We start from the raw sequence: 23,326 nt of genomic DNA on the forward strand, positions 1-23,326 counted from the left end.
ATTTCATGTTGGATACCCTGCTCTATTGAAGAAATTAAGAACAAATATTAGATTGCTCCTAGGTAGTCTAAGGTGTCACAGTTCCTTTTCTTGTACCGGGTTTTTTTTTTTTTTTTCAAACACTGCAGTACGAACAGTCACATGCGAGGAATGTTGGGCACGCACAACCAGAACGCCGCCGCACTTACGATGGTGGCTCCTCCGATGAGACCGAAGCCACCCACGTTGACTTTTGACCTTTGGAGCTCTTCAACTTCCCTCCCTCGCCTCCCTCACTTTGGTGGTGGGCTCCAAGCCAAACATCCCACTGTTTTGATCGCACCCACAAAATTTGCCCTCCATTTCCAGCACCAGAAGCGCAGCACCATCCCACTCGGCCTCGGTAGCCGTATAAAAACCCCCAATCCCACGCGCCCAATTGCACCATAAGCGAAAACCCGCTTTGGTCCAAGGACCCCAAAGTAACAAAAATTCCCGGAGAGAGAGGAAAAAAAAAAGAAAAAACGAAGAACCGTGAGAGCGAGAGGCGAGTCGAAGAGAGAGAAAGGGGGGAAACGAAAAGCGAGAGAACAAGCGAGCACGCGAGTTCTTCCGCTCTCCAGCGATCAATCCAGTTCAACGGGCCCCGACCGAGCGAAGGAAAGAGAGAGGAGAGAGAAAGCAAAGAGCGAGCGAAGCAAGAGAAAAGAGCAGCAGAAAGAGAGAGAGAGAGAGAGAATTGGAGCTGCGTCCACCGGCGATGCTCTTCTAATCGAAGCGTCCCGCACTACTCCGAGCGAGCTCGAAGAGGTCAGCTCAATCTGTTCTTGTCTTCATTCGTCCTTGTCGATAGATTGGGATTCGCCCTCTTCTTCTTTTCTTTGCCTCTCTTTCGCTTTGATTCTTTCAATCCGCTTGCCGACTGCGATTCCATCGAGATCCGGCTCGCTGAAGTGGCTTCTTAGATCGCCGCCGCTTCTATCCCGCGATTCCGGAGCAAAATGAGAGCTTTTTGGAGCTCCAGGCAGCCGAATGGGGCTCAATTCTAGTCGCCTCGCATTGTTCTAGGGTTTTCGATATCCCTCTTTGAGAATTCGGATTTCAAGCTGGCGTCTTTGGAGGGATTCGAGCGCTGAATCTCCGTTCTTGGCGTCGGTTCCTGATCCTGTCTCGCTTTAGGGTTTTGGTCGGGAAAGATGAGATCTTGGTCTGCATTGCTCTGGCGGAGGAGTTGGGAATTGGGTATTTCTCTCGCTTTCTCCAAGAAAAGGTGCAAACCCTAATCTTGGTCGAAACCCGGGAAGCACGGAAGGGGCAGCGGTAGAGGTTCAATTCGATTGATCTGGTGAATAATTGCATGGCCACTGTTTATTGAGAGATGCCGCCGCCTCCACAGCCACCGCCACCACCAACTCAGCACTCTCGGACCAACCTCGGCGACCTGAAGTCCCAGATAGCGAAGAGGCTTGGGCCAGAACGAGCTCAGAGATACTTCGGCTACCTGAATGGGTTGTTATCTCAGAAGCTGAGCAAGCCTGAATTCAATAAGCTCTGTCTTTTAACGCTTGGGCGCGAGAACCTCCCCTTGCACAACCAGCTCATCCGCTCCATCCTTATAAATGCTTGTCAGGCCAAGATTCCTCCCCCAGTTGTCCATGACAAGGGTGCGTCAAAGCCTGTCGGAGCTGTGGCAAAGAAACCTCCTCAAATAGGCGATAGTTTCAATTCATCCCCGGCCCCGATTCCACCAGCATCCATTTGGTCCAATGGAGATATCTTCCCTCCGTCCCCTCGCAAGTTCAGGTCTGTCATTCGGGACCGGAAGATCAAAGACCGCCGGAGCCCCCTTGGACCAAATGGGAGGGCAGAAGTTGCTGCTCTTCAGCCTTCAGTACCCCCTGATGTGGTTACCATGCGGGAGAATGGTGATTTGAATTCATGTGATTTGAAGAGACCATTGCAGCATCAACAAGGTGGGCCTGCTGAGCAGCCAGCAAAGAGAGCACGGACAGAGAAGCCATCACTGCTTGAAAGGGATCCTGTCCATAGCAAGGGCCTTGCTGAAGTGGTTGTTGTGGAAGATTGGGAGGACTTGGAGCATATGGATGATCTGAACTCTGCTAGAGGTCCTCTTCGGGCTCCGCTTGGAATTCCCTTCTGTCCTGCAAGTGTCGGTGGAGCTCGAAGATCTCCGCTGCTGGCAGCTAGTGTGAGCAGCAGTGGCTTTAGTAGCAGCTATGATTGTGGTGAAGTCTGCCATACTGAAGTATTGAAGAAACGAATGGAGAAAATAGCGGAAGCACAAGGGTTGGAAGAGGTGACGATGGACTGTGCCAATTTATTGAATCATGGGTTGGATGCTTATTTGAAGCGGCTGATTAAGTCGTGTGCTGAGATAGTAGGGGCAAGGAAGGTGCATGAACCAATAAAGCAGCTGGCTTATAAGCAGCAGCCTCATGGGAAGCCAATCAATGGTGTTTGGCTGGGAAATCACATGCAAGTAAAAAGTAGTGGTGAGCCTTTGGACAGCACACATGAGCTGAAGAACCATTGCCCTATATCTCTGCAGGATTTTAAGGTAGCAATGGAGCTAAATCCGCAGCAAGTAGGGGAGGACTGGCCCTTGCTACTTGAGAAACTATGCCTCCATTCATTTGAAGAATAAGTACAAATCCAGATCAAGCTTTCTGGTTTGAAGCAAATTGTGGCTGGATGGGTTCTGATACCCATCTGCCGGCCTGTTTGGGCTGTTGCGGAAAGAATCACACTCCACAGCTTAAAAAGGTGCAGCTTGGCTGGTTTCTTTGGGGATCTGAGCAGAGGAATTCTGTAAGATCTCACTGTGGGGTCAATGCTCAAACAAGAACACATTTTTAAGATCAATCGCTCAAAGGAAAGATATTATCCCCTGTGTGGTCCATTTGTTGTATGCTTAGAATCCATTGGGGGGCATCTCTACCACATCCAGAGATATGGAGCTTTCATGTAATTTACAGCATGGAGTGACTCCAAAGACAGTTTTGCAGGAATACTGTTCTGTAACTTATACCATCTTGTTCTGTAAGTTTTGCAGTCGCGGTGTATGTATTATCAATTGCGAAAATTGCTTGGTTGGTTCAATACCATTTCATGGATCGTTTCTGATTTTTTTCAATTTGAATCTCTTTCTCATTTGACAGTCAGATACATGGAAGTTTTATATGTTTTCTTCTAAGATATGTTTGGTTAAAATAATATTTCTAGAGGAAATTCTGAGCATTTAGTGATAGGAGTTTTCGTTTTTTATATGTTTGTTTCTCTATTGACTTTTAGTTTCTTTGTTGATGTTACTGTTTCAGTAAGAACTTTGCCATATCACTGAGGTCAGCGAGAGCCAAGAGGTTGGGGGTTTGATAAAGATGTTCTTTATTTTGCTACTCATCATGGAATGATGAATAGAAATAGAAGTGCTTACTATCAAAATACTTTGTGGGTAGCAATGGCCTAAATTCTGATGACTACTAAAATGTGAATTTCCAAGAGCAGTACATCGGAGTACAGATGAATTTTCTTTTATTTTTTCTTATGTTCATGCATGCAAATTAAGATTATTTTAACTGCTATACCATTGGAGAAGAAAAGGAGAATTTATTCAAATGCCTGTCTGTCTCTGATCTGCTCTACTGATACATTATCCCTTTTTTCCCTGTATACTTGTATTGATAAATGGCAATGATGGGTTTTTAACCAACTTTTCTTTATCCTTAACTGTCTCTAATATGTGACCGGTTACTGCTTCACGCCCCTTCTCCTTGTACCTGTCACTCACAATGGGCTGTGCCAAATCTTGCCTGGGCTATCCTACAGGGTTTAGGAACTAATTTTACAGGACAGAGCCAATCATGCATTTTTGATTAATGTGAATGGGCTTTCTTCCCTTTTCTCCCAGAAAAGTTATGCACACATGGAAGCATCTAAATATATCCTAGAATTTCAAATTGTATGTGTAAGTGAGAGAGAGAGAGAGAGAGTGAGAGGTGTGTCTTAGTAGATCCTTACTTACACATGTCCATATGGGTTCCTACATGCATGCACATATGGACAAGCAGACAATGATATCATTAAGTCTATGAATCAACTATTGAAATACCTTTTTGTCCTTAATTGCACATAACCTCGGCCAAAAATGTTTCTTTTTTCTCTGTCCTGAAGCCCCAGGACTGAAATCACAACAAACAAAAAGATACAAGTGAAGCAAGAAGTTTGTTTTTGTCATTTCCTGATGTTCCTGATCTTATTGCATTACGATGTGGATGCTTTTCTGGATGAATTTAACTCTGTATTCATGGATCTTTCCTAATAGAGTGAATTACTAGAAGTTAAAGAACACTTAGATGAATCTAATTGTTCAATGTAGTCCTATGAATAACTTCTTTTGAAAAAGTTCCTATTAAATACCAAGCAATAATTTTGCAAGATCCATGTAAGAGTGGAAGTGGACTGAGTTTGGTTCTGTTTAAGCAGTTGGATTAAATGAGGTGCGTTAAATGTTCAAAAAATTGTTAGTACCAGCTATTTGGTGGCAATTATGTGAGCAAAACATGCTGGTATCTATTGAAGATATGTACAATATGTCCCTCAATATTGCTTTTACGAATCAATTATCCTCAAGCGCAGAGTTATCTCATGTTTGAAGATGCTCATAAATATATTGGAATATCTATAAAGGAAGAGAATGGGATCTGTAAGTTCACCTGTATATTAGTTTCTATTGTCAAATGACTAAAACCTCTTGTTTAGCTGAAAGAAAAATGAAAAAAAAAAAAAATCCTGAGGCGTCTGCTTTCTGCCATATAGATGTTGATAGCTACCTCCTAACAAAAAATGCAATTCTGATTTGGCATAGGGAAACTACAAGTTTGCAACCTTAGCTCGTTCCTGTTAAGTAGGTAAGATAATTGCATTGAATTTTGTTTTTCTTATAGTTGCTTCTTTTTCTTCTTTACTTACTCTGATCCTTTGCTCTTCTTTTTGCCATGGCTTGATGCTTTATGCTGCATAACTTATTTTGTTTTTTCTGATTAATGAAGAGAATCATACCTCTGTAATTTCTATTCCTGTCTCCTGTTCATAGTTCACTATATTTCAGATTCAGTTAGGCCCAGTTTGCTGATTCCATTTTCTGCAAATGTTAAGTTTCATTAGATTCATTTTTCATATTAGAAGTTTATGTTCCTATATTCATTTTTTGACCATGATTTTTGCTGTTGACTTATAAATTTTCTTAGCATCTTGCTATAATAGAAATAATAGAGGAGAATCCTTTTTTTGTTTTTTTACTTGGAAGGCTTTTCCCCCAGCTCAACCTGCTTTAGAAATGTTTGTTGATAAACCCTGCAGGAATTTGACTTGCAATATATAAGTATGTACCGTGAAGATCTTGAAAATGTTCTTATCAGAAAGGGGGCAGCAAATTTGTGGTAAGTCTTGTAAGGTGTCTCTATCTAAGAAAGAAACATTTATATAAAAAACTAGTTCCCAGCATCTTATGTAAAGCTTTCATCACTCTTTATGACTTTACTGAGGTAAACAATAATGATGAATAGAATATAGATTTTAGATCACGAATCTGAAGCTTAGGGACCTCTTTTTGGGAGTCTTTCTTGTTCCATTTTATGCAATATCTGTTATAAATCCAACTTTCTTCTTCCCCTCCGCCCCCCGCTCTCTTATTTTTTTTTTCAGGTTTTTCATGCATTTTGTTTTGCAGATTTCTCATGCTTCAGTTTGTTACAACTTTTACAGAACTCTTTAGCTCTGAAACTTCAGTACTATGTGAATTGTGAAATATAAATTTATCGTCTCTTTTTTTGCGCTTTGAAGTGATTTTTAACTTTAAATCGTTGTTATTGAGCTCACAGGTGAAAGCTATTAATCAATTCAGGCTGTAAGATGGTGGAAATTGCTGAGTAAAGCATAGATACCAGTAGGCAGAAGAGGCAGACTTGGAGCTCTGAAAAAATGATTGAAGCGCTCACGTAAATTTTTCATCACCTCAATGTGTATTCTCCAGTCTAATTTGATTATTTTGCAAAGAAATAAGTTATTTATTTTGCTTTTACTGAGTTGCTTCCCTTGGTATGCTTGAAGTGCAAGAGGCAAAAGAAAGACTGTTACTGCTGTTGAAAGATAAAGTGCATAATTGGCTAAGCTGTTTTCTTTTGAAGAAAATTTTAGTGCTATGCTTGTTTGATATAACTTAATTATATTTTTGGATAGTTTTAGGTTAATTAAGTCTATATATGTAGGGAATGCCTCACCTAAGTAATCTTTGTGCATTGTTAAATTGGTGGAAGTCCGCCTAACCTCACGGTTATATATAATATGTTCTAAAGAAAAAGTTACTCGGATTAACAATAAACTCATGTTTATCAATCCATTGAAATCAAGTTATAGTGTAATAAGCCCTTGTCCGCAGTGTTAGAGCCATGATTCGCTGTAGCGGGCCGTAGTGCTTGATGCTGGGTGTATTGTATCTATTAATGGGATGCTGGTACAATACTGAGGTTCAATATGGCGTAGGGCTAAACCCGTCTGTGCTGGGTGGAACCAACTGGTTCTGCCTGGTGTTATACTGACCCGTATCACCTTGTTTTGGGTGGTGCTATGGCTGGGTGTTAGAAAAAGGGTCTCCAAACCTTGTGTCGGTGTAAGGGATGTATCCACTGTATCATACCATATGTACCATACTATATGAGTAAGAAACCAGTAGGATCCCGGGTACCAGGAATGTATCCTGTATTGGCAAAGCGAGGTTGGAGCTTCTGTTCAAACCACCACCTTCCCGTATGCCATCATTGCTACTGTTGTTGCTGTTTATTGTTAATGCTAATGTTGTTGTGGTGGTGGTGGTTGTTTCATCTTTGTTTACTTCTTGAAACATGTCCTTTGGGGCAAATACATTGGTATTTTGTATAGCTGTGACAGGCTTTTTGTGCTTATTAATCAGGAGTTTGAATGCATTAGCTGCGAAGCCCATGATGATGTAACTATTTGGATAGTTTCTTTATCGAACCATCCATTCTTCCCCTGAAGGCAACATGGAAGAAGACATTTCCTGTATCTGATTCTTTCTTTCATTATTTCCATATGTTGAAGTAATGTTAGGCAACTGCTTCACCTATATATTATGTTATAGGTGCTTTCCAATATTCACAGTGCATGGGTCTAGGCTACTTATATGTTGTTTCCAGCTTTGGTCACATAAGCGTCGAACCACTCCGGGGAAACATACTTTGATATTCTACGATTGGACTTTGCTGGGCATGAGCTACTCTCTTCTAGCTGAAATAGGATTCGTTTGGCTAGAGCACCCAAATCCGCTATATATTTGACACGGGTTTGCCGTAATGCTGGAACTATGGTGAATGCATCTATCGTCATTGATGCATAAATAAATATACCAATTAGTAGTGTAACTACTGCCCCTGATATTTGAGGTCAGGCTCCTATTTTGGCAAACAAAAGGGTTTGTGTTGATCCTCAATCTCGTCACCTTCAGGTCTCTAGACATGTGTTCTTGAGGAAGGATGTTTTGTATCTATGCATCTATGGGGGATGAATCTTTCTATGTTAAGCTGGTGACAAATGACTGTGTAATTACATGTTCAAATAGCTAGTCTCAAGAAGGCTTCTTTATGTTAGGAATTTATCAATTCTTTCCAACAGTTTGTCTTTTGGTTGATCCCAGTTAAAATCTCAGAAAATTTTGCCATCCTTCATGGTTGTGCGATGGGGAAATCAGGATGTTTTCCCTTTAATTTGGAAAGTAACTCTACAAGCTGAGGTTAATACATGTAGTAGCAAGAACATCTTTTAGTGGAAAGGGCACACCAATAGTTATATACGTTTATACATCAACCTTTTATTTTGTGGCATTTGAAGAGATTGTCCTAGCGGTAGAAAAATCTTTCATTATGATGTCTAAAACTATCTAAGATTATTCAAAACCTTCATGATGAACTGAAGTTAAGCCAGAAGGTATTTAAGGCTGTTAACGAGCCGAGCCGAGCCCGAGCCTCCGCAGGCTCGGCTCGGCTCGTTTCACAAATTTCCTGGCTCGGGCTCGGGCTCGGTACTGAGCCCTGTATTGGGCTCGGGCTCGGGCTCGTAAAGCTCGTTTGCCCGAGCCCGAGCCAGAGCCCGAGCGGCGAGCCCGAGCCCGCCCCATCCCCATCCGGCCATCCCCATCCCCATCCCCGTCCCCATCTCCGTCGGAGAGAACAACGAGCAGCCGAGCTCGGTTCCGAGTCCCGACGGTTCGTCGTCGGAGAGAAGAACGAAGGAGAGAGAGAAAGAAAAGAAGAAAAGAAAGAAGGAAAGAAAGAAATAAAAAAAGAAAAAAAAGAGAGAAGAATGGACTCACCTCATCGCGTGCGGCGGACGCTGGCTTCGGCCGCGAGCACTGCCGGCACGGGCGTCGGCCGCAGGCACGGCCGAGGAAGCCGCGGGCTCGGCCGCGGGCGCCGCCGGCCGTGGCCTGACCCTCCGGTGCGAGGGACTCCTCGGCTCCTCCCCTGATTCGCCGGTGGAGGAGGGCTTCTCATCCCCTCCTCTGTCGCAGTCTCGCCGGTGGAGGAGTCGGCAAAGAGAGGAAAAGGGAGGGGGAGAAACGGAGAAGAAACAAGGGGAGGGGCCTCGGGTGCTTCTTTCCCAGGCGGCGGAAGGAGGCAGCGAGGCATCGGCGGCGGTCGGCGGAGGAGGAAGGCGAGAGGGGAGGGACACCGCCACACCGGGTGCGGGAAGCTTCTGGAAAAACCCAGAAGGAAGGAGAAGAAAAAAAAATAAAAAGAGAGAGGAGGTGGAGGGAATGGGTTATTGGTTCGGGTTCGGGTTAACGGGTTGGGTCCGAATCCGAACCAATCTAATTCGATTTAAAAAAATTAAATGGATTTGGGTTAGCTTGGGTTGGATCTAATCTAAATCCAACTGAGTTCAATCAGATTAGGATTTAAATTGATTAAGCCAAATAAAATTTAATTGGGTTGAGTCCAAGTTTAATTGGGACCCAATTAAATTGTTAATTGGTCTGAGCCCTCATTTGGGCTCGTTTGGGCTCGTGAGCTGCTCGGGCTCGAGCTCGGGCTCGGATTTAAACGGGCCTCATTTTGGGCTTGGGCTCGGGCTCGTTTGACTAACGAGCCAAGCCCGAGCCGAGCTTTTATGACCAAGTGCAAAACCCACCTTGGGCAGAGCTGAGATTCAGTCCATTGATATATGCTTGCCCACGGTCTTTCACAGGTAGCTGCGTCTCTAGCAATCCTCCTTTTGCTTCTCTGTCACATCCCGAGCCGGGCCCGAGCCGAGCCCGAGCAGCTCGGCCCGTTGACAGCCCTAAAGGTATTGGGTGGACAAATCTTTATGTTGTGCTGTCCAGATCTGACACAGATCTGGACATGAAATTCCAAAAAGTTGGTTCAAAAAAGATGGTAATAAGGTTTATAAGGCTCCTAGAGATTTTGTAAAACATGGGTTAATGTGAGGACAAGTCAATAAAATAGTACTGAGAACAAAAAGGTTCCTGTATCGTTTTCAGTCAAATTATATGAAAGGTTTGTTAATGACAGGGGACCCTATCAAGTGGGCCCACAAATTTCATAAAAATCTAATTGAAAATGCCTATATTCTTGTGTTTCCCCTCAACCACTTCCGAAAATAGCCCATTGAGCAACCCAACATGCCCCTGTAAGTGAAACTGTGCATGATAATTAACTTCCTAGAATTATCATAAAGAGTGATAAAGATACTAGACTATCACTGTAGCTTATTTTGATACTAGAGTGATAATTAACTTTGCACAGTAATGACTAGAATCATAAAGAGTCTGTTACTAACTTCCTAAGCCAGCTTTAAATCAAATCCATAAGTGAAATGCTTTAATTAAATTAGATACTAGACTATCACTGTAGCTTATTTTCATGTTACCATCTTCATATTCTTTGTCATCTGACATGCTTTTGCAGCAAAGTTCCCTCATTTTTGAGAACTCATCATCAATTTGAAATTTTCTGAAGATTAATCTTGCCAGTTTATGATGAATCCTCATCTCATGTAGCTTGTTTTGGATATTCAATTTGATTGGCATACCACCATGCACCAATGGTCTTCAAACCATCCAATCAAATGAAAGTGGAAAAATCAGTATCCACTTAGATCTTCTTAGGCATGGACCTCCAGGATTTCCTTAAGGATTATGAGAGAAAATTGAGGAGACTTGGTTTACAAATCAATTATCAATGTCAAAGCTATTTCGGTGCAGATATCATGATGAAACTACCAGATGATCAAATATCAACTCTCATCCTTTAACTTGTTTTTTGTGTTCAACCCATCAATTACATTTTAAGTAATTGGATCTTTCTATTTTGCACGTAAAAGAACCAAGCTCAAGTGAGCTGGACTGTGCTCATGCTTGGCTTATATTACGATCAAATCAAGCTCAAGCAAGCTCAATTAGTCTGAAACCAAACATGAGTTGTTCATGGTTGGCTCATTGAAGGGATATAACGAAAGCCCGAGTTCCTTAAAGAATTAAACATTGATTTAGGGGGATTTCTAGCTACTATGGATTTGATAAATTCAAGAGTTCAGGGAAATGTTGGGAAAATTTGAAGGGTCAAGGTTTCGGTCAGATCTTACAAAATATCTGTTTCAGATCCAACGCCAACTACAAAAAATGATGAGGGTAACTAAAGGAACAAAGAAGAGGGTGAAAATAAATGGATCTTCCAGAACCATGTTAAATGCATCCATTCACTTTTCTCTCATATAGGTATGCAATATACAAATTTGTGTGATTCCTTAGTCTCCTTGTAAAACAACTTAATCTCTCTAGAAACTGACAAGTAAATAAATATAAGGGCAACTTATGCAAATTAAAGCTTTTGTTACAGTTAATAAAATAATCACATTGAAAATTGAATCCATAAACTAAATGCCTAAATTCAATTTAAATCTAAATCCAAGAATATAAAGAAATAATTATTAAAGAATTTTGTATTATCTTAATATATTACATACATCTTGGTCACTGCATCATTGTTGGATATCATCTAGTGTGTTCTTTCATCACGTTAGTCCTTTTTACATCAGTGGATCCTCAAAATAAAATTCCATCTAAACCTTGTTTCCTTATATTCGAAGCTTTAGTTTAGAGATTTGTGAAAGAGTGTCTAATGCATGATAGCAGCTATGAATTTATTTTCTGGGATCGGCAAGAAGGATGAATGAGAGAACTTGGTGTTAAAATGGTGGGTGGAATTAAACAGAATATGTGGCATCTTTTGAAGCTTAGTTTTTGGAGGAAACATAGAATGTCAAAAACTGCATCAGATATTATGAAGCATAAAATGGCATATTGCTCTAGATAAGTGTCTGATACATCATTACATAACTGTTGTTTAATTACATCAGGATAGTCACTAGTCCAGAGAAACTCTTCGCCCAGCCTTCTGCAGAAATTGGCAGCCTTATTGGCACCCGTATTGGCTTCTTGGAAGGTAAGTTGAAGCTTGAAGCTTGACTGCCTGGAAATCAGCTGTCCTACAGTCATGGAGGATGACTGAAAGATCTTAGGGGCCTGTCATTCATTATATAAGAGCTGTCCAAGGGAATAAGTCGAAGCTTGAAGCTTGACTGCCTGGAAATCAGCTGTCCTGCAGTCATGGAGGAGGACTGAAAGATCAGGGGCCTGCCATTCATTATGTAAGAGCTGTCCAAGCAAAAGACAGTAGTCACACTCCACAATAATGAGAGTGGTGGATTGCCAGTGTTCATGAAAACATTAACTAAGAACAGATCTTTTCTGCTCCTCATGGTAGGGTAACTGCATCAGCATAGAAACATTCATACACTAGTGCTCTGTTGTTGTATTGCATTTATATGGCAAGTATCTTGAAACTTGTGTTATACCCCTCATATACTTTGAGAGTTCTGGATATCGGGCAGGTATCAAAATTTTGATTATTTACAGGCTCCAGAATAGTATAGGGCATATTCTCATATTTCAACCTGTCATGTTAAGTGATGATCCTAAGAGCTCCTGAAATGGTAGTCGGTGCTTACATTTGGTTTCTTCTATTAAATGGGTGAAACAGGTTGTAGCGGTTATGCCTACTGCTTACCTTTTGGGACTCCATAACTGCTTAAAAATGCCATGTGGAAGAACAATGTGCAATTGGGAGTTGGACATTATTGCATACATTTTAAGATAATGTTGCAAAGAATGCTGTAAGCAAATTTATATTTCATTTTGCCTTCATATTCTAATTTTATATATACATTTTCTCGTCTCATGCCTCAGTTTGTTTCTAGATGTTCTGTGAAAATTTTAAGAGACTTCATCGGGTTCATTTTGCCAACTTCAGAGAAAAAGCTCTCTGAACCCTTGCAGGAAATTATTCAATTTATGCGGTACCTGCTATTATAATGATGGCACACAGCTTCAGATTGTAATTGAAACTTGACAAATTCAATACCATTTAGGAAAGGTTTTGAATATTGATGCTGAAAATTATTGCTTCTCTGCGGATCAGCACAATGCATCTGAAATCTCTGTGAAAGTGGAGGAACATGCTGCTACAAGTGGTGTTTGTTTTTGGTATCCAGGTATGACGTGGTTCTCTGTTCTCAGATTCTGCATTCTTGTAAACATCGATCATAATGAAAATATGCCAGCCTGGCGAACCCAGCAGTACAATTTAAATCCATTAAACACAATCTCATCTTCGATAGCTTATACAATGACAACGAGCTTCCATATATGTAGGCATGATGGATGAGAATGGTTTGAAAAAATAAATGATGCTGCGTTAGATTCATAATTGGTGGTGGCTTTGTACCCTTCTTATCTCTGGAGAAGCTCTAGTATTATTTGGGACAAGGTAGGCCGGACGGGACCAAACCATCCGGTTCGGCCCATACCGAGCCGACTTTGTGAGAAATTGGGTCGGTTCGCCTATTAGAATCGGTTCCAGCATCGAACCGGACTGAATTGATCGGAAAAGGCCTGAATCGGCCAGAACCGTTCGGAATTGGCCAATACCGTTTGAACTCAGTGCGAGTGGCATCTGGCTCGCACCGAGTCGACCATGTTCAAAACCGAGGGAAGTTTAGGGGAGGCTTAAGGCCTTCCTAACAGTATTTTTATGAAGTTCATTTAGCCGTAAGAAGGCTAAACACTCCCCTTTTTCTCTAATTTGTGAAATCACATCGATTCAGCGCGATTGAAGAAAGATCTAAGCCTAAATAAAGTGTGCTTCCTCTTTCCTATCTCATTCCCTATATTTTTAGGGTTTGAAAAAATAGCTTGAAATTTGCAAAATAACGAGAGGTCATGCCAAAATTTTTAATTTGGGTTTAATTTTATTATATGTTGTAGATCTATGGATGATCTACACGAATCCTTCCAGCTAATCAGCCACAGTAAGTCAGTAACAGAGGAGCCGATCACCTCATGACTCCTTGTCTGAGACATCCTCTCAAAGATACAATCGAGAGATGCTTAGATGAGGTCATTACGCTACCCAGTCGACTCAGTCAGAAGTACAACATACATTCTTCCAACATAGCCAAACAAAGAGGACATGAAGGGTAAGCAGGCAGCAAGTAGCACGAAGAGTAAGCAGGTAATGAGTAGCACGAAGAGTAAGCAGGCAGCGAGTAGCATGAAGTGTTAGAAAGCAGCGAGTAGCATGAAGTGTTAGAAAGCAACTAGAGGACACTAAAAAAACAAAACAAAAGGCACTTGTAGGTCCAATGGAGATTGTAGAGGAGGAGCCAGTTCACTCAAATTTAGAAACCAGGAGCAGCAGTTCTGATAGTCATAGATCTACTGACTAGAAAGAAAGTAGAGGATATAAGACCACTGTTTGTGAGACAGCCGCAGGGTGGTCTTTGATTCACCAACGAGTCTCAATTTACGCATGCTACACAGAATAGGGACCACGGTGCACGATCTAGTGGAGTCCAAGAGGATCCAATTACATATAGGAGATGGCTCCTTGAGATCATTTAGGATGACGCAATGCAGCTACAGATGATTTCGCATGTAGAGTAGGATCCATAGATATATCAGGTTTCAAGTCGTATACTGGATCCTATTACTTGTAGCAACAGACAACCAATGACCCATACGAATATAGATATAGATATGTGCATCTGAGGCATCTTTTGGTGGCTACTACCCTACGTAGCTCGAACCATCTTACGGATCGGGTTTTGACTCTTACGGGTCGAGTTTTGGGCCCTTTCACAGCCGATTTATCAGTCAGAGGATACCTCTCAGAGTCAGAGCTTCAGCGTGAGATACCTCTCAAAATCAGAGCTTTAGTGAGAGATCTAAGAGTCCTTATAATCAGGAGCGCATTCCTTATAGGATGAACATACAATACTGCGCCGCTTGGTTAGAGGGGTGGGCTGATATACCTTTTGACTATACTAATGATCCAAATATCTACGAGAGGCATCGCCACTCGACAAAATTTTAGATATCAATGTGTATGTTGTACTTTAAATATATGTAATTGATTATATTATTTTATATCTTTTACCTTACTACTTGATTTGAAGATATTTTATGTTGCTTCTTATAGCATGCAACATTTCACTAATCATTTTATATTTTGTATTATTTTAAAATAATAAGATGCAAGATTTAGATTAAATTGGAATTATAGAAACATCAAAAAATATCAAAAAAACATCAAATTAGACTTAAAATCATTAAAAAAAATTTAAAAAATTGATTACCAATTAAATCAACTTGAAAAAATTTTTAAAAAAAATTGGTGTGCTTATTCCAAACCAGCATTCCCAAGCGTACTGTGTCGGTACGGTACCGAACTAATACCATACCATCCCGTCCGCCAATCGGTACGGCTCGTACTGGTTTGGCGAACATTGATTTGGGGCCTTTGTACCCTTCACTACTAACTACGCATTTGTTAATATGGATTCAGCTCTGCTCAATTATTTGTCTCAATGATAATGACGGGGACCATTAGGTATTTATATGCATATGTTTATTTCAGTTTTTTCTTGATTGCAAATCGGACTGTTATATATACTTAAATATGATGAAATGATGTTCCTGTTTTTATGTGTTCATTGTTGAATCAACAGTCCATGTGGATTTACTTTTTCCATTTATATCGGCGAACAATCCTTTGGGCTCGAATACGCTTTATTAAATTGGTGGACTAGTCTTCAGATTCTGAATGTCTCATCTGGATGTTCTTCTTATAGTATAATTCTATGATGAGTGCTGATTGTGCATTGATTTTGAAGCTCTAGAATAAACAAGTCTCCTTCAGCCACTAAAATGTAGTAGGTTTCTGACTTCTGAGTGGTGTTTCCTGCAACGAATGCTTTGTAACTTTGTTCACTCAAAAACTGCTGTCTATGTCAGCAAGCAAGGCTGAAATTTTAAAGGTATATCCTTCCAATCTCGCATTTTATCTACAAATATACTTTTGATTTGCCTCTTGCGATCTCATTAGGAAAAATGAAACTCTTCAGATTTAAATTGGATGGGAATGGATCTCCCATGCTCACCTACGATGATACTTGGGCGTTTGTTGAGTAAATCCCTGGATCTTGTGTTCTGAGCAGTCATTTTATGGGAACGGCCAACAATCACATGTACGAGGAAATAAAGGCGAGGAAGCCAGAGATAGATCAGCTCCACCTGAATTCTGAAGCTGAGGGATAAGAGCAGCAGAAACTTAAGAAAGAGGAATAGATTAGCGCAGCTTTAAGTGCCTCTTTGGATGCCCACATACGTTATCTATGAAAAAAATTCTATGAACATCAGAAACTTAGGGAGAGGGGGGGAGCGAGAGAGAATTATCGGACAGAAGACTCTGATGAAACGGAGCAGCTCTAAGATCCCTCAATCCCCACAAGAAAAAGGAATTCTTTGTTCTGTTTCACCCACAACAATGCAACATTAATGGATAATTCCAAGGATTCGTTATCCAGGCAACCAAACAGGATCTAAATCTCTGACCTGCCAAGCCAACCGGTCCATGTATTGGGACCACAACCTAACTTGGCAAATTAGATCAGTTTTGTTCCTTTCTAAAACCGATCAGGAGGCTGGAGGCTGCCTATTTTATCCCATCTCAAGTGCCCCACACCAGAGGAACAGCCCTCATGGTATCTCATAGGTTTGGGTTGCATCTTTCCCACGAAAGAATGAATCGGCTGTCGGATCATGCCTTGTATAGATCTCAAAGCACTCTAAACTTTCTCTTTCATATGCCTGCACAGATTTTGTAGTTGCTATTGTGCGATCCAACAGCGGATATTGTGGTAAAAAAGGTGAATCATTCTTTGGTGCAAAACATACAGCCAGAACCCATATCACATTATTCATTCGGGGAAAATAAAAAAAAGGATATACGTAGTAAACAAAATGAGAAGATTAACCATTAAATGCCAGGACAGGAGGCCTCACTAGAGATACTCTGCTATGGCCCCACACAGAGCACGACTCTGGTAGGAGAATTCCAGTCATCAGATGGTACGCCTTGTCAATCTAAGAATAAGAAGATGGCTATTTTAGTTCAACTCATCCATGCATAACCCTGTCGTGATGTCAGCCTTCACATATGATAACTTGAGCTTCTGGCTTAAAGCATGCAAATGGTTTATATATATATATATATATAAAGCACTAGCAAAAAACAAATGAAACAGAAGATAAACACCCTGATATCAATATTTCTACTCCATCGTTTTCAAAGAAAAAGAAGAAGAAGAAGAAGAAGTTTGTAGACATTTGGACTAGAACCTAGAGAAGGTACTGCAATTCTAGGATTATTTTAGAGTATAAAAAGATTCTGTGCACAGGGAGGGACTCTCTAAGCTGCCTCCAGATGGATGAAGATCTGATTCCTCACTTTCGGATGAGGTTTAAGAAGGAATAGCCCATGCTTTGCAAATTGGGCACCAATTCTTCCGCCCAAGCCACTGATGGATGCAGGCCACATGGTAGTGATGCTCGCATGGCAATGTGCCCACCTCATCTCCAGTGACATACACTTCCTGAGAGGAAAACAGCAAATCATCCAAGTTAGAGAAGAGATACTGCAGAATTCTATTACTCAAGATCCACCTAAATACTGATAAAATGAAATTAAAAAAAAAAAAACCAAACATACTGTTTTGTGAGAGTGCTCGTTTGATCTGCTTAAGTTTTTGTGAGGTATCTGTGGCTATGCATCATGCAATATGATTGTGCACTATGAGCCCACTTACCACAAACGTATGGGCTGCAATCTACCCACTATCAGTGTGCCTGTCATAGCAAATGGGCACAATCTGGTTTTCATTAAAGTTCAACTAGAAGGCATGTCCATAGTTGTGATGCTAAGGTAAGGATAAACTGAAAGCTAGTATCGCATGGGGTCACACAGAATGACAGAGCTCCACAAAGTTTAGAGATCAATCAGTTGATGAACGAAGCATCAAATGCCGGGGCTGATCTGGAATGTATCAATGCAGACATCGTGGTATCAATTCATATCGAAGGAATAACCTTCATGACTTTGTGATGAACATCAGGCATATCAAATGAGCTAAAGTTGGAAACCATAAAATGACTTGCCCACTGTTTGTGGAACTATGAAGCTGAAGGAGCTTTTACAATGTTAGAATTCCATAACAATATTTCTACATCAAAAATTAATTTCATAGCATGTCAGTGAGCAGCATGTAAGTACCAGGCATATACTGCATTTGGTATCATCACCAGAACCAGTGATTCCCGAGACCTCAGAAGCAGGAGTGTATGTGCTTCTCTTGAGACATCCTGACATTTGGTCCTTTGAAAGCCCTGTGCTTACAGTTCCCATTTTCTCCTCCAGGGCTAACAGTTCCTGTTCACCAAGCATTATTGAGCTTCTCAGGTATATACAGGTTAAACGAAAATAAAAGCTAAAGTAACATTCCAAAACTTAAGGACAACTTTATACAAAGCATTAATATCATAACATATATATGGGTCAATAAAACATGAAATTTCCCCCATGTTGAAAGCCTCCATGAACTAAACCTATCTCTTTGGTAAATGGAAAGAAACATATGGATTATATAGAATAATGACTATTCTATGGTTTTGCTATCCAAAACGTGCGCATGTTTTTTGACTGTTAAATACACTTTTTAGGCAGAAAACAAAAAGAAAGGACATGCCAAAAAAGAAAAGAACTGATCGGTCATGTGTTAGAGAAAGGATTGATTCTCAGTAAGAAAATAGAAAGGAACTAATTTCACTAGTTACTACTCTTTACAAAAGATTTTCCCAGGAAAAGTGAAGGGGAAACACGCACGCACGTGCACACATATGGGGGAAAAAAAGCTAAGAGCCTAAAGTTCTTTATTGAAGTGACACATGGCTACAAGATTCATGTCTGAACTCCAGATGCCATTGGCTGATAAAGAATGTACCTCATAGGACATATTATCAATGTCCATTCTCATGTCCCGGTGCCGATCATGGAAGCCCAGGCCTCCTGAAAATAGATCTGTCTCTAGCATCGATAATTGCTGCAAGAGAATAAAGCCTCTTTTAGTTAATTTAGTTAACAAACAAAAATAAGATGTCAGGAATTAGAACACAGACTGACAACCTCATATGTTAACTCCTCGTCTCGTTGGATCCTGTGTAAAGCCAACAATACCTGCAATGTTTATGTGTCATAAGTCATGCTTCGAATTCAAATTCTCAGACCCCATAGTATGGTCCATACACAATTACTGCATACATAGCAAATTTGAAAAACTAATTTAATCTTCACTCAACATGAAAAAGAAAAACGATTTTATCCATGAATCCTTTCTGAAAGAATTTTGGTTGGAAAAAAAAATATTGATTCCATCTAATAACCGTGCACAACTAAAGTATATGGCAAGGTATGGCTGTTCCAGAACTGGGAAAAGACCTCTTCAATTCTGTCCATGTTGATGGATCTGTAGCCATCTAGATCTCCCAAAATGTCTTCAATTCTGTCCATGTTGATGGATCTGTAGCCATCTCTATCTCCCAAAGAGTCTTCAATTCTGTCCATGTTGATGGATGTGTAGCCATCTCTATCTCCCAAAGAGTCATGGAGAGCATGCATGCTGCTATCTTCAGGACAAGAAACCATTCTATTTCGAGCAGCCCTGCTACTTGAACCTGAACGTCCAGATGAATTAAGCAAGACATGTGGCAACTCTATGGAAGATGATCGTGATGAGCTTTCTGGAACAGCATCTGAGATAGAAACTTGATTCTGCTGCGGGTGAGCGATCACAATAGGCTCATGTACCCCTTGCTCAGATAGCATTGTTCTAGCATCCCCAGTAGAAGCTCGACAGGTTCTAACTGAAACGGCATCATCCCTGGTGGTAGGTTGGCTCCTGATCGGTAACAAAGTTTGTCGATGCATTAGATGTTCTGGAAGAGATCGACTGAAGCCAGAAATGCCTGTAGGTGTAGAACATGCATGTCTTCCAGTTGAGGGGCCAATTGTGCCCTTGCCTTTGGCAGCAGAATTCTCTCCACCAGAAGGTCTCTTGCCGACTGCATCAATCTGCCTATTGTGACTGAAGTCAGAGGATGAAGGACCTGATGGAAGAACACCTGACGACTCCGATGTGTTTGTAGATACCTGTTCAAGAATCGGCAACTCAAGTTCCTCCGAATCTGGGAATAACATCTGAATGCCAACTTTTGTGGGATTGGATTCTGAAAATTCTGCATCATCTATCTCCTGTGATTTGATATCTGATTCTTCTATGAAATGCTGCATATTGTTGCACTCTGAATCTTCAATATTCCCCTGGCTGTTACTGCTTTCTGCTATAGCCTTCTCTCGCTGTAATGTTTGCTTCTGTCGTTCCTGGAAAGACTTTGGGCAGCCACTGTATGAAGATAATGATCTAGAAGAGTTTCCTGCAACAGTCTTACTGCTCATAGAGCGAAGAGCAGCCTTTACATATTTGGCTTTTCCTAGGTCACCAATTTGGGCCCCTTTCGTGGAATTAAGCCTGGTGCTGCATCCTAATCTGTTGCAATACTGAATGCTTCTATCCTCATGGTTTTGATCTCTAAAACCAATGCCGGACCCTTTACTAGAAAAACCACGCCCTCCAGCAGCTTTCTTACCCACATATTCATCCATTGGAAAATTAAAATTTGGAGATAAGTGTTGCAAATTTCAATACTCCTGCACAGGGTGGTTCCTCAGATCTGCAGATGGCAATTCAAAGACATGAAGAAATAGCAAACATGGAAATTTCTAATTATGTAAGAAAAATAGTACCAATAAAGAAAATAAAATACAAGTAGGAGCACATAGTGGTATTGCAAAAAACATGAACTCTGGGTCCAATAGGGTAAAGGTAGAAAGTCACATTTTGCAACCAATAATCAGAAGTGAGGACCCTACAACGAGCAAATGTCTCATAAGAAAACAGTGCTTGCAAATGAATGAAAAGAGGGAAAAAAACTAGAAAAGCGGTAGTTAAAAGGGAGAAGTGCAACCCAGAAAAAAAAAGATCAATAAATTTACATAAAATATTTGAAAATAAAACAAATAAACAAAGCATTCATATCTTCTATTTTATGTTTTGCACCTGAAGCATAAATCGCACAAAAAAATAGCACAAATCTTGCAAGCAGAAGTTAATCTAATACATTGCATAGTGAAGTCAAATCTCCTGCCCCCAAAAGTCCTACATAGACTGATATATCCAATATGATATAGTGGTACAGACATATTAATTCATCTTACAGCTTCGTGGCATATGCAAATGGTGAGGCAGGAGAATTTTGATAATTGAAAAAAAGACCAAGGCGGTTGAGAGAAAATAGGATAAAGTAAACAAATTCAATTGGGATGTACAACCAAAACTATAGTATTGGTTGGCAAACTATATGCGACAGGATACATAGATTTCAAGCTTGTGAAACCAAACAAACATTTAGAAAAATATTCATAGTACTTTCTTGAAATCTGAAGACTTTCAGAGATGATGACATGATGCATCCCACTCGTACATGTATCAAACATGCATGATTAAGAAAAGGAAGCATTTCGTGCCTTATTGTTGCAATGCTAAATTTATTTGCAGCAGTTTCTACATTTCTACTGGGTATCACTGTAATTGTTAATACTTTGACGCCTTGCCCTCATCTCAGCTTTGTGTGCTAATGCCAGTGAAAAAAAAAAATACAGATCTTCTCTGGACAGCGGCAGATCATCAAGAAAACACAGCACTGAGATACCCAGATGACGGAACAGTGTGAAATTTCTTGTGGAGATGAAACATAATTTCAAGGAAAAATATGTAAAGGCTGAACCCCAATCTGCATGTGTTCACTTGGCATAGTATTTGCACTCCTATAAGCAAAAAATCTATATTAACCTACAATAGAGCAGACAGAGCATAATATATCGAGATAACAATACCGGACAAAGGTGAAAAAATACAGAGCCATAAATAAAAAAGGAACAAAATTTAAGTCTCTAAAGGAGCTCACATATCTGATCTTGTACCATCATGACAGAAACATGACTCTAATTCAGGGTAACGTTGGGATGGTTTCTTTGATTCTTTTCCAAGATGCCAACAACTCGGAGATCAGAATCTTTGATCAAGCAATGAAAAAACTTATCCAACAAGCCATACATCTCAAAGAATCAGCTAGAATGCTACAACATGAACATATCCAGAAGGTCATGCATCTCAATTCTCAAAGAATCAAAACTCCCCTTCCTCAGTTGTTCATGGATGATCGACAAACAGAACAGATTGAAAAAAAAACGTCTTTTTTTAGAAATCAAACTCCAGTAATGATGAAGAAAGATCATCAACTCACGGAGAAGTGGAAACAAAACAAAATCCAATAAGGTTATAAACCAAAAAAACATAAAATGGAACAAAAACCATCAAAGTCGGACATATATCCAATCATCCACAAAAGGGAAAGCCATATTACATGACAGATGCCTGAGAAAAACAATGCAACCCAAAGCTCTGATCTGTTCAAAAAGGTGAGACTCCCATATTTAGCAGAGCTTTGAGCTATTCTCACTACAGCCACTGTCACACGTCATATATTCGATCAAAAAGGTCGCGATTTGAGGCGAAGAAAACGTTCTAAGCATCAAAATTCCACATGGCCTGACCCAAAGATCCGACCTTTCAAGCAGAAACTGGAATTTTTCAGATAGTAGAGATCAAAAACCGATCAAATGGAATGAAAAAAGAAGAATAATACCGCCTTTTTGCCACATATCGTCCGGTGGCGGCGTTTTCGACACGCAAGAGGAGAGCCGGAAGCCATCGCTACGCAAAGAGAGAGATGAGGTGAAACGTACCGAGCGAATGCGATCCAACGCTTAAATAGTTCCCCCACCCAGCAAAGTCCAAGGGGGCCAAAACTGAACACCAGAGAGATCGAATCCCAGCCGTACGATCTGAACCGAGATTGAGGGAGTTAAGGACCGGGATTGCTGGGGTTGTTAGCCCAAGCTTGCGCGGACTGCACCAACGGGATCTTCTACTCTCCTTCTATCACGCATTTTTTTTTTTTTTTGGGTACTGATTCTATCTCGTATTTACTTCCCTCTTTTTATCATCTCAGATTACTAAAAATCGAATTTTTTTCACCTTTTTATCTTCTTTTTTTTGGTCCGAATCAATTTTTTTCTCTTTTTAATATTGCCTCTTCCCTTTCTGAACTACTTCGGAACTTGGTTGGAAAAGATCGAATTTTTATAATTTTCGGACGAAAAAAGTCAAGTTCTGGGGCGGGCGGAAAGAAAAAAGATCCAATTTTGACACCATTTTCACCTACCAAACGTGATTTGATCACACGGGTTCCGCTCCAGAAACAAGCCAGCTAAAAATCTTTGCCTCGCTTCTTTAGGAAACGTCCAAAATTTCCTTCTCTGTTTCTTTCAGGGTTCATGCGCCGGTGAGGGTATCGAATGAGAGAAAGAAGGGGGTGCGAAAACGAAAAGTTCAATAAGAAATTTTCGGACGGAATGGAATGGAATGGAATCATTAAAATGGACAAAAGAGAAGGAAATCAATCCAGCGAGCTTTCTTTCTTGGTTCTTCTGCCTTAATTGCTGCTACCAGAACCACGATGTAATAGAAGCGCATTAGGGTTCTTTCACCGATTCGTTTCGATCTCTCCTTCTTTTTCGAAAAAAAAAAACAAAGGCGTCGGGCCTTGCCCCGTCGCTGCTTCATGCCGCCGGCCTCTCTTCTTCCCCCCTCTCTCCCGAGAGAAGACTATTCCACCCTCCCC

The 23,326-nt window shown here is 40.7% G+C and overlaps 2 protein-coding genes and 1 long non-coding RNA gene across 6 annotated transcripts; 2 read left to right on the plus strand and 1 right to left on the minus strand.

Moving 5' to 3' along the window:
* The first annotated feature begins 106 nt into the window (after nucleotides 1-106).
* Nucleotides 107-3,129, plus strand: LOC103721523 (uncharacterized). Its single transcript, XM_088707805.2, has one exon. The coding sequence runs from the start codon at nucleotides 1,358-1,360 to the stop codon at nucleotides 2,642-2,644; it is 1,287 nt and encodes a 428-aa protein (XP_088563931.2). The 5' UTR covers nucleotides 107-1,357; the 3' UTR covers nucleotides 2,645-3,129.
* Nucleotides 3,130-5,313: 2,184 nt separating this feature from the next.
* LOC148700770 (uncharacterized) lies at nucleotides 5,314-12,311 on the plus strand. Its single transcript, XR_015971566.2, has 3 exons — nucleotides 5,314-5,438; nucleotides 5,880-5,996; nucleotides 12,114-12,311. It is a non-coding gene; the product is annotated as an uncharacterized LOC148700770 (long non-coding RNA).
* A 4,397-nt stretch (nucleotides 12,312-16,708) lies between these two features.
* On the minus strand, nucleotides 16,709-23,326 carry LOC103721522 (uncharacterized). Of its 4 annotated transcripts, none has more exons than XM_008811773.6 (6): nucleotides 22,289-23,326; nucleotides 18,963-20,254; nucleotides 18,651-18,701; nucleotides 18,469-18,567; nucleotides 17,742-17,897; nucleotides 16,709-17,064 (listed from the first exon to the last, which is right to left on the minus strand). In XM_008811773.6, exons 2-6 carry the CDS (start codon nucleotides 20,184-20,186, stop codon nucleotides 16,933-16,935), a joined length of 1,662 nt encoding a protein of 553 aa, XP_008809995.4. In that variant the 5' UTR covers nucleotides 20,187-20,254; nucleotides 22,289-23,326; the 3' UTR covers nucleotides 16,709-16,932. The 4 variants fall into 4 exon arrangements, with proteins under 4 accessions (XP_008809995.4, XP_088563935.2, XP_088563936.2 ...); XM_088707809.2 differs by having other exon boundaries at nucleotides 21,548-23,301; XM_088707810.2 differs by lacking the exon at nucleotides 22,289-23,326 and adding an exon at nucleotides 22,007-22,266.

This window comes from Phoenix dactylifera, chromosome 11 (genome assembly GCF_051530095.1).
Source record: "Phoenix dactylifera cultivar Ajwa chromosome 11, Ajwa_hap1_PhDact_Kaust_v1.1, whole genome shotgun sequence".
In the NCBI taxonomy this organism is placed as follows: Eukaryota; Viridiplantae; Streptophyta; class Magnoliopsida; order Arecales; family Arecaceae; genus Phoenix; species Phoenix dactylifera.